This window comes from Myzus persicae, unplaced genomic scaffold (genome assembly GCF_001856785.1).
Source record: "Myzus persicae strain clone G006 unplaced genomic scaffold, MPER_G0061.0, whole genome shotgun sequence".
Taxonomy (NCBI): domain Eukaryota; kingdom Metazoa; phylum Arthropoda; class Insecta; order Hemiptera; family Aphididae; genus Myzus; species Myzus persicae.
The window spans coordinates 318,137-330,809 of NW_019104444.1; the positions used below are offsets into that span (position 1 = coordinate 318,137).

The 12,673-nt window shown below is 29.6% G+C and overlaps 1 protein-coding gene across 3 annotated transcripts in view; it reads left to right on the top strand.

Moving 5' to 3' along the window:
• Window positions 1-11,830, top strand: part of LOC111042181 (facilitated trehalose transporter Tret1-2 homolog) — a 42,700-nt gene extending 30,870 nt beyond the window's left edge. For all 3 annotated transcript variants that reach the window (XM_022326702.1, XM_022326704.1, XM_022326705.1), the window contains exons 3-7: window positions 7,272-7,621; window positions 9,282-9,560; window positions 10,252-10,560; window positions 10,810-10,918; window positions 11,067-11,830. In XM_022326702.1, coding sequence (XP_022182394.1) covers window positions 7,272-7,621; window positions 9,282-9,560; window positions 10,252-10,560; window positions 10,810-10,918; window positions 11,067-11,371 — 1,352 coding nt within the window. In that variant the 3' untranslated portion in view covers window positions 11,372-11,830. The remainder of the gene's footprint in view (window positions 1-7,271; window positions 7,622-9,281; window positions 9,561-10,251; window positions 10,561-10,809; window positions 10,919-11,066) is intronic.
• Window positions 11,831-12,673: the final 843 nt, after the last annotated feature.

Sequence of the window (12,673 nt, forward strand, 5' to 3'; positions counted from 1 at the left end):
CACTGTAGTTGTATGTTATACAAAAAAAAAACATCCAGTGGTATGTTAACGTATTGACAGTATAAATGCACTTGTTGCGTAAGCATATCCTGAACGAAGACAAAATTCGCGTATTTTTCTTTCTACTGCAAGTATCTATGAAAGTTGATGTTCCATGTAGATCCATAACTTGGCGAAAAAAGAAATTGTTTTAAATGTATCTTTACAATAAGTTAAATACCAATTATAATATGAACGCGATTGACCCACAACTCACAGTTCCGCGTCGTACTACCTATTTCCGGAGGACATTTTTATCGGCGGGTTATTCAACAATAGTCTTGTAAAGGATACTTGTTAAAAGTATTCAAAAACAGATACAGATACTTATTTCGAAAAGTATTTAAAATATATATTTTAATACTCGATGTTAAAAATATTTGAGAACAAATACTCTTTCAAATACTTCCAAATTGTTTACACAGCATTTTGTTTTACCTTATAAATCAACTGAACTGAATTTTGTTAGTAATTTTATGTTTTACATTAATTTTAAAGATAATTTTATACTGTAAAATGTGGTGTAACTACACATAATTTATCTGTTTACTTTTCTAAGTTATTTTAATATTATTGGTTGGGCATAGATGATAGTCATTTAAAACTAGTTTATTATTATGCATTATACCCAGTTGTCCAGATATTTATAAATAATTATTTTTAAAAATATTATACGATCTCATACTAAGTATATCTAATTATATTTGTTAAATTTGTAATATTTTATACGTATTTTATTTTGTGACTTAAATTCACACATACATTTCTCATACATTAGTTTTTTTTAACATGATTGAATTGAAAATAGAAAATATATAATAAATAATAATATATTAATAAACTAAAAAGAAAAAGTATTTTAAAGTTAGTATTTATTTTAAATTTAAATGAAAATGGTACTTAAACACTATTTGAATACTTTTACTTAAGTACTTAACAAGACCGTCTATAACTTTTAGGGCGGAATTGCGAGCAATACTATCAGACAAATATAAACAAAAACTTTACACGGTGATCGTAATAACTACTATAATAGACCATCAGTAATATAATATGTTGCGTTGTGGTTCGAACGATATAAATGATTATAATATTTGTTCAACCCTTGATGTCTATCTACGTATTATATTTCATTTAAAACATTTAACATCGACGTGCCAGCTATGGCATGCGGTGTTATAAAATATCAAGGTGTATAGGCTTATATATACGTATAAAAATAAAACACATTTTATTATTTTTAATGCTTGGATAGCTCCAAGTTGGGTCGGTTGATTGAAATGATTCGTTTTGTATAATGTATGTGTAGGTAGGTAGGCCTAACTTGTTGTTTTTATCTTCGTAATTTATTACTTTACCAGTTTTTCAAAACGAAACAGGAAATCTACGACAACTGAAAGATATTTTATACGCTGTATTTTCTAAAACGAAAATATGCCTATATAAACTGTAAGACGGCGTCTCCCAAGGTGTAGTCTTTATTTTTGAGTATAGTGGGGAGCGCCGAACGTAGGATTATAAATCTGTATACATATATATATATGTATAAACTGATCACGCTGGGTCACAAAGAGCGCTAAGTATAATATTATAAAAAAAGAAATCGTAAAATCTTATTCGTTGTCCTTTGTATTATAATATTATATATACATCTCACTGGACCTTCCAAAATGAAAACAAGATTATTCGTCCGTTTAGACCTTATATTTTCTATACACTTAAAACGTATTCGTGTTGATACAGTAGGTATACCGAAACTTACACAGTTATACCTGCATCATGGGCATAATATAGTTTAGTTTATGGTAAAAGTTGTAAAATTAGTAAAACGTCCATGAATTTATTAAGCTCGTTTAAATACTCTAACTATAAAATAATATTATAAACGTTTTGAATTATTAAATTATTTTACTACTCTTGTAAATAATATATTATAATAATTCGGTCATTCGACATCATTGAAACCATATAAGGTGCAGTCAGTGCAGTAGTTATGTCGATTATACAATTAATTTTAACGATATTAATTTAAATTTTGAATGGACAATGGTATAAGCGAAAATAACAGATGCAATAATACAATTATTATAATAATAAATCAAAAATCAAGATGAGCGTTGCTATTTTTTAAATATACTTGCACTACGTAGCATTATTATATTAACAAGTATTACATAGCTCTAATTTAACTTTATTTTTAATGCACTACATACAACAATTATTGTAATACACCATAATAAACATTTGATAGTGTTGTAGTGTTATAAAATAATGTACAATCCTAATTTTGATGTTATGCAATTTAAATCATTAGTATTTTCATTTTTTATTTTACTTCCTGTACTATTTTATATTTTACGACTTAACGTTGTTACGTTAAACAATAATTGAATAATGTTTCCATGAAATTATTATAATATGAAAACAGAAAATTGTTCTGAAAAGTTCGGAATTTTCTGAGTTATAAGATATAAATCCATATTGGATATTTCGTTGGTTGTGGTTTTTATTTTTAATTAGATAAAACTTTTTTTTTTTGTATTAGAACTTCTTATTTTTAATTTGGCGACTTATTTCTTGCATACTTAAAACATTTGATAGGCAATGATGTTATTCATTAATTCGATAACCCGTTGATTGACGTAGGTAATAAGCATAATATATATATGTTCATTATAATCTCTCATCGAAAAATATTCGCTATAAAAAAACTTAATTATTACTGTTATAGAATTATCTGATTTTTAGTTTTAAATAATATTATATTGATCATGTTTGATGAACACAAAAAAAAATCATTTCATTTTAATCAAATGTTATTAATAGGTGCTATTAAACGTAACTAAAAAATTATTTTACGCCAATACTTTATGATATATAGGGTAATTCACCAAGTATTCTGGCCCCTTATTTCTTCAATCATTGAAGTATCAGAATCAAAATTCTTACTAGTAGTTTTTGTGTTATTTAACTTTGTGTTCTAAGGATAAAAGGCCCATAGTAATGGCCTTATAAGATAGCGGAGGCTATGGTGGTTTGAATATTTTAGTCATTAATATAAATTTATCTACATTAATGATTTGTGAAAATGGCAGAAGTATAATAAAATAATAAATACTAGGTCCAATATTATGTCTATTTTATATTTTTGTAAAACTATTTTTAAGGACTATTATCCTTAGTAAAAACATTTTAATAACTAAGAAACTACTCATTAGAATTGTGGATTAGGCACATCCCCTATATAATTTACAGTAAAAAAGGGGGGTTCTCATTTGAAAAACAGAAGTTTGTTACAAGACACTGCTTAAATAGTATAAAAATATTCAAGATATAAAAAAGTGCCTTGAAGCCTAGGTACTTAAAAATTCCAAAAATCAGAATTCAAATAAATTCATTATAAAAGGAAAAAATGGGGATGAGCATGCTAGGTGAATAACTCTGTATAGTTAGCTAATGCACCATCTTCAAATAATTTTTAAAATATATCTTAACGAAATAATGTATTATCCAACTCATCGAATATAAATAAATTGTTCAGAAATTCGACACATACAGGTACTGCAAGCACGAAACACGAGTCATAATATTTATAGTAATATATTAATTCCAGATTTGTGTACCAAACGGAAATCAAACATTAATTTAACAAATATTGAAATATTATACATACTAAATAATAATTACATGCCCTGACATAATATTTTAAACTGCTTTATACTAAACTGTATGAACTATGAGTACACAATACTGTATGATACCCGTTACGTCAACTAAAATATGTTTACAACAAATTGCGAGTACTATATAATACGTCTATAACAAAAATGGTTGCATACGTTATGTTTGGGCATAATATTAAATGGATTAGTATATATTTTATTATCATCTAATAGGCATTTTATTATAAAAATTGCACGTAATTACTAATTATTATTGATATAACTATGATTTTAATATAAAGCGTAATATATTACGATTATTATTAACTCAGTACTATAATATGATTAAAAGAAATGCTTATTGCGTATAGGTGAGACTTACAATTTATTTATTAGTGCTGTAAAATGTGTAACCTTAGGTAAACTATTTGTTAATAATAATACAAACATATATTCTAATGCAAACAAATAGTGTTTTATAATATCGGGCGATTGAAATAATCTGTTTTAGGCGCATTATTAAAAGTTAATACTTGGTATTATAATCATAATAATATGATTGTGTTGTGCGTTTTATCTCTAACGTTAGAGCCAATTTTTTTTATTACAAATAAAAAATAAATATAGCTACATGCCTACATATTATATTATGTAATAGCTGGACAACGCGAATTTTATCTAAATATATAAATACCTATCTACATAATCGTGTTCAATTCTCGAACGGAATTTAGACATTTTAGATTTCTGGATAAAGTACGGCAAAAGTTATAAGTTATACATTGTATTGGTACAGTGTAGTGGATATTATAGTATGAAGGTAACCCGGAAAAAATACTTTAAAAGTTTGACGACACTCATAATCTACCCCAAGACCACGGCACATTTAAATTCGAGAACTTCTTCGCGATAGTATACCACTGGCGATTATCTGAGTTGTTGTTTTTAAGGTTATCCATAGGTTTATGATTGCATAGCGTGCTGTGGTTGATCTAAAGAGAAAGGGTTAGTAAGAATGTAAGAAAGAGGAAGTGAGAGGGATGTTTTCTCGATCGTCTCCCATAATATTATAATAATAATATTTACATTATATGTTATATACATACATCTTTCACTGCAATAGACATTTAAACGGTTATTTTCGTCACCTGTTCCCAGTTCATGAAGCAATAGAATAGTCCGTGATCGTCAGATTAAAGTTGTCAATGCGATAATATACGTAAAACGACGAATGTTGGGAATGTGGCAATTTTCGTGTTTAAATCATTCATATCTTTTAGATGGTATCCCATAGTGTGATCCACATGAAACAGCTGAGAATCTAAAATTTCGGTTCCATATTATAATATAGCAGTATACTTATAGTATACTTATAGCATTAGTAGCATACAATTTATACATAGATTTAAATAAAAGCAATACAATTCGTAAACTAGCGTAATATATTGGTTTTGACAAAAACCGTAAACATCCCAATTTCGTTATCCTGAATACGTGACGATTGACCAAAACCGTACACTAATAAACACTCGTTACAGGCTAAGAGAATGCAAATTAAAACAGATAATTGCCAGTGTGGAAAAATAATAAATACATTTATTTCATTGTAAAGCCACACGCCTAGACGATACGAGCTGTATACCTGATATAATGCAATGGCCTTTATTTAGCTGACGTTATTTTGTCATTGGCTCGTTATTGGACATAAAGAGTAATCGGTTATTAAAATGAAAAGGAATGTCGCTGACAGTGTAGATAAAGTTAGCCGAACACACGTTACACTAAAATAGTAATAATAATAATAAACAAATAACAAGGTCGGATAAAAAAAAAATTCGAATTCCATCAGACGCTGACAGTAGGTAAACGATTTCTATCAAATAAATATAACAACTACAATAGTGGTGTATTTAGGATTTTCCTTTAAGGAGGTATGTACCTCAGATCACTGAACTCGTGGAGAAGAAGACTAGGAGTATGTATATATCCAGAGCTAAATTACTTAGGGGAGGGGAGGGCTTCGTAAGTTGCTTTGAAATTGTGGTACCCAAATACATATTATAATTACATATTATGCATTGATGATTTAAAAATAAATATTTCAATAAGACTTTTTCAGCTTGCATTATCATAAATGTCAAAATCATAATATATATGTAGTATGTATTAGTTATCTGTGAGGTTAAATATTTTTGCTAATAAATTTACAAAAGTATGTGATATTTTACCATTATAAATTTAAAACTATTATATTATTTTTAGTTATTTATGGTTATTACTCATAGCGCATAGTCATTAGAATTGTCGTTCGGACAAAATCCAACTTTCCAATAAACTTTAGCTCATATAATTTTTAGACTCAACTCATCAATGACCAAATCTGGGATGACTATTTTGATATTCTGGTGACACACCTTTAAATACACCTTTGGTGCAAACCCTGACTATTCTTGACCAGTGCGTGATTTTTCGGCTTGTGAGAACATAACTATTATAACTATACTTTATTACAATAGTTCCTATTTCTGATAATAAACTGTCGATTTTTGATTACTTGAATCTCAAGGAAAATAAAAATAAATTCGACTTATGTACCTTAATTTTTGAGTTATATACCTAAAATATAACTTAAAAAACATTTCAAGGTGCAAGCAAAAAATTCGAGTTATCGAGGTTTATTGTTTTGAATTTAGATAAGTATTAAAATATCTATCAAGTTGGTATGTTTTCTAGATTTAGACTTTAAGATTCGTGCTCTAAAGCTAGGATAGATATCATCACTATTATCAGTATGTTTGTAGTCTCATCGATAATTATAATATCAAACAATATGTCATGAATACAGTTTTCAACCTGTAATCGAGTACCTATACTTTAGGTTATACCTACGGTTAAACTTTAACTTATTGGCTATTAATCTCGGAACTCTAACGAATCGAACCTTTCGTAAACCTCATTGACAAGTCACAACGTGTTATTTGTTTATTAATTTACGGAATAAAAAATTCCTTATTTAGTACAGCAAACAACAATAATACAGTAATTGAACATAATTAATACATATAAGGGACGATAACCCAAAAGTATAGTAAATTTACAAGTACAATAATTAATATAAATTATAATATTATAAACTGATTATTGTATATTTTATAATATTAATAGTTTCTGGCGATATAAAAATAATATGTACTTTGTAGTTTGTTTTATCTATGACGAATCCATCCTTATTTTATCGTTTTTCAACCCCATTTCTCGTTATGAAAGCAATTATGAAGCAGGCTCGGAAATCAGTTTAAGAAAACACGGGTTTTTGTTGTGTCCGTCTTAAAAGTGCATAACATGGTAAATGTATGCACAACAGCTGATCACGTTTAGCTTCATTAGTTTAAAAACTAGAGTGAATCGCCCTATTATGCATCTTGTTGAACATTATCTGTGTTTGTAAAAAAGACATTTTGGGTTGGACTCAATGGGGTCGCCACTATAATAAAATATTATTATTATTATATACCTATATCACATATTTTATGTACCTACTTACCGTAATCGTGTGTCTCGCTTTTGCAGTGAACATGGGAGCGCTGGCTGCAGGCTGCGCACTCACGTGGTCGTCACCGACTCTGGTGAAGCTTCTAAACGGCGACAACGGCATGACAATCACAAAAGACGAATCCTCCTGGGTGGGCTCGCTGGTGACGCTAGGCGCAGCCATCGGACCAATCCTTGCCGGAGTCCTGCTGGACCGGTTGGGTCGCAAGTCTACGATTCTTTTGAGCATGATACTGTCGGCGATCTCATGGATCATCATCGGCGTGGTCCCCGGCCTCATTTCGCTGTACGTGGCTCGGGTGTTGGCGGGTATCGCCGTCGGTGTCATTTTTACCGCCGTGCCAATGTACATCGCAGAAATAGCAGAGGTATATTATATTACACACACACGCACACACATACCAGTATGTGCGTTAAATACATGTATAATAGTTATCTATGTATCGTTGACGCCTTAGCGGCTGTACTGCCAAGTCAATTGAATCGCGTTGAAACATTGTTATACTCGATGGATTTCTTTCTCGCATTAATATCTAGGATATAACAATGTTCACAGAACATCACACTAATATATGTATGTAATTTTTACAAATGATGTTAAAATGTCTATTTATCATAACCCAAAGTATAGGTGTTATAATGTATACATATTATTACTTAATTGGCGTAATTGCCATTATATATCTACGCAAGTATGATACAGTATTATGCATTGTATTTAATAAAGTACTCGGTGCTATTGATCATTGACAGACGATTGCGGGAAAATCGCTAACAACTAAACTAATATAATATCGATTGTGAGAGTATGAGGAACGCTATCACGTCTGTCAAAATCAAGATGTGTCTATGTTTAAAAAATATATTGTTCAATAGTCATTGACATAACTCTTAATCATGTCCAAATAAATAATAAAATATAAAATAAGGTTTAAGAAAAAAAGATTATATTAAGGAAAATGAATTTTATGCAATTCACGAACAAGTAAAAAAAATAGTCCATATTATAGAGTAGTAAAATGTCATTTTCACTAAATGTGTAATGTCCATTTCATTAAATTAGTGATTTCACTAAGTGGATGCAAACATATGTATACTATTATGTATTATAATTAATATATAAGTATAAATTAACTATATAAATAAATCATTTTCTACCTAAAGACATATAATTAATTATTACGTAGATACCACGTGTGAATACGTGTTTATAGGAAGCTGATAAAATACCTTGAAAGCAATGAATTGGGTTAATATATTTTTTATTTCATGAAATATCTTAAAAACTATTGGTACTTATAAATATACCACACGTTTTTTAAAAAGCTTTGACTATTTACCATATTTTAAATCTATTCTTATACATTTTCTGTGTCACGAATTTAATTAATTGATAACCTATACAATAAACATATTTTTTGTAAATAAGATGATTACAATTTTTATTAGTAGGTTCCTAATACAAATAAGAATTGACTTCACGAATGTGAAAATTTTAATAAAAAATTGTTTATATATTAATTTCGAATTACACAAAAATAATGTAATATATTATTAGCAGCATACTTTATTGCTGCCGTGTACTTGAATAATATTACAGAAAATAACAAATTATTATTATAAGATCGTAACCTCGTATACCTATTAACCTATTCGATTTCAGTTTCCGATAACAAGGTTCATTTTTAACAGATTTAATACCTACTAAAAACTGCTTGGAATCGTTTACATAATATTACGATCTTGATAAAAATTCATTTTATAGGCTCATTCGTACTAATATAAACTATATACAAACTAAGCCGTCTTACAGTAATTACTGTGATACAAATTAGGCAGTGCTCACCTTATAGACATAATATATCGCAGTAGTTGACATTGTGAATCCCGTTCGACTGCTATATAAAATGTATTTATGTATGTGCGTTACATAATATTATATTACATGGAATTATCGTCGATTGGTGATCTATGAATGTCGCTATGTATGTTTAGGATTATGCATAATATCGTATTATTATTATTTAGATACGTTTGAGATCGTCGTTGGGCACACTGATGCAGTTCTTCTTGGTCGTCGGATTCTTGCTCGAATACATTGTCGGGCCGTACACGTCTTACTTGACGTTGGTCATCGTGTCCCTGGCGACACCCGTCCTGTGTTTCGGCATGTTCGTTTGGATGCCGGACTCTCCACAGTCGCTGTTAATACGGCCCGGAGGAGAGCAAAAGGCCATGGAATCGTTGAGGTGGTTGCGTGGTAACCCACAAGAGACGGCTCTGATCAAAGAGCTCGAAGAGATCAAGGTACGCACCTACAACTTACACATTATCCCTCCTTGATATTATTATGACGCATGTACCGTCACTGGATACGCTGTTTGACGATTTTTTTTTTAATAGAAAGCCAGAAAGGGCCCAATAGTCAAAAGTTTGACTCAAAACCATGTGCAATGTATAAAAAACACAATTTTTTCTTGTATTTTTAATATTTTTAAAATCAATTTCGAATTAGGTATAATGTTTCTGTATTTTGATATATTTTTAATTCGTCCCAAATATTATTTATTATTTATAAACCATTATATTATTATTATATTATAGTAGTATATACTAGATAAATTTGATAAAATATTATGTAATGTAATATTCACCATTAATTGTGTTGTTCATTTCATTTCATTACATTATGTATATTATTCTGTGTACCATCAGCTCAGAACATTTCGAGCCGTCACTGAACTATACATATATCTTATAATATTCAATCCTTATTTTATAAAAGCCGTCCAAATGTCCAAATATATACTTATATAGCATCTTATATGTGTATAGGTCACGAGTGTTGATTTCCCAATAAAAAAAAACCCATAGAAAAACCCTCTTAAAATATTTAAAAAAAGTAAACTCTTAATATCGTTTACACTTTCAGAATATTGTGGACTGAATAGCAGAAAAATAATAAATAATAAATATTAATTTGTGGTTTGCATTACAGAAATCCGTTGACGATGCGAAGAAAGAAAAATCTAGTTTTGGTGAACTGTTCGCCAACAGGGGCAACATCAAGGCGGTGATCATATCCTGCGCCATGGTAGCGTGGCAGCAGCTCAGCGGCATCAATGTGGTGCTGCTGTACAGCGAACAAATTTTCTTGAAGACCGGCGTCGAACTGTCTGCCAGCGTGTCCACAATTGCCGTCGGGACGGTGATGTTGTTCGCTGCCGCTGTGACGCCATCCTTGGCTAAGATCACTACGATGAGAACGTTGCTGTACATTTCGGCTATTGGAATGGCTATTACCGACGTAAGTATGAAATTATATTTTAATATTTTAGAGACTTCTCAACAGCGGTAATACCTATATAATAATATATACATGTTCGTTATATTTTAAAATACTATTTTGAACGCTAGTCATTCAACTATGTATGTTGTTCACCTCGTTTTTTGAAATATTATTCACTTACCTACTCTTTCAGTGTACATCATATTACTATACATTATAAATTTTTATAAAAATATTCACAAACATTTTTCTATAATGTTACTGCAGGGAACGCTTGGCCTGTTTTTCTACTTACAAGAATCAAATCGTGATGTGAGCTCTATCGGATGGTTACCGGTCACAAGTTTGGTGCTTTTCATCATCACTTATTGTCTCGGTAAGTTCTATTTACATATGATACTACCTAGTATCTACTTGATATTGACTACTTATACAAAGTTGTATGGTTTAAAATATAGTATGCCTATAATATACCCGATGAATACAAATTACTCAAATCAATTGCATATTGAAACTATTTGCAGGTTTCGGTCCGCTGCCATGGGCCATTATGGGAGAGATATTCCCAGCCAATCTTAAGTCTGTGGCTTCAGCTTTAACCGCCAGTTTCTGCTGGTTTCTAGGCTTCATATTGACGAAGTTATTTAGTGCGGTGTCTGATGCCATCGGCATACATTCTGTATTTTGGATATTTTCCGTGTGCTGCATATTGGCGCTGTTGTTTACTAAGTTTTTGTTGCCACAAACCGAAGGCAAAACACTTCAAGAAATCCAGGACATACTGCACGGTAGAAATAAGTCCTCGGACCACAAAATGACCAGAGCATGATACATGATACAATTTTGTACAAAATTGACTGATTATTTTTCATTTGATTAAAACTTCTCTAAATTGTCTACACTATATTTATATTTGTGAAATAAAATATTTCATAAATATAAATATATGTGAAAGACAACAGCCAATATATTAATTATCGTTAGTCTTAAAACCAGATATTAAGTACACAATATATACGTTAATACGATTCAAAAATCAATGCTGTAAATTTTGTACTCAATATTTTTATTTTTTTTTATATTATATCATGAAGACTTTATTTATACATTATTTGTTTATTATAAAAATATTATTAATATTTAAAAGAAACTTATCACACACCACTAATTCCATCAAACACGAACACTCGTGGTAGGTGCACTTTCATCATTATAGTTTACGATTTTATGCGTAAAATAAGTATATATTTTGGCACACTATTGAATAACATTATAAAATGTATACCAATAATATGTAAATTCATTTTATTTTCATTTGTTAAAATCAAAGAGTAAAAATATTTTTGTAGCATTTGTTGAATATATTATAATTTTTTAAGTATTTATGGTGCATTATAATATTTTCAAAACTGCCAAGAAGCTAGGTCGGTATTCAAAACTACATTATCGGACAAAGAAAGAAAAACTAAAAAAAAATATGTATCCAAATATCATCGCTCATGCATATTTTACCACTGTAAAATATTTATTTCATGTCTAATATTATTATTTACTTTAATATATTAATGTACCTGCCTAAAAAGACAATAAACAACTATTTTTTAAGCAGTTAATTAGACATATCTAAATGCTTTAGGTGTATGCCTTCTGTTTACCTACTTATATGGTTATGATAGCTATGTATCAATATAAAATTTACTTAAAAGCTAATTTTAAATGCATATTAGTATATAATATTTTGCATGTGCACATATATCTACTTTATACGATGCCTACTACAATCAATAACAACCTTTTATATTTCTTACTTATATGTTACACCAATTATACCGCTACCTATTCCAAAAAATGGCCTAATTTTTGGGTCGACTTACCCCCTAACTGTTAGGCCCGAACAAAGTTGAGTAGTGTACCTACTTAACTGAAATGCTACTAAGCAACATAATTCTATCATAAAATATATTTCTGTTCTAACTAAACATGATTATTTATTGTTGAATTTATTTTTAATATTCAAATAAGTTCTATAAAACTATTATATAAGAACATATTATTAGGTACGTAAGGTACGTTCATTAATTTACAGCACTTCATAAATTTGGATCAAACAACCCAAAGTGCCGATTTTGGT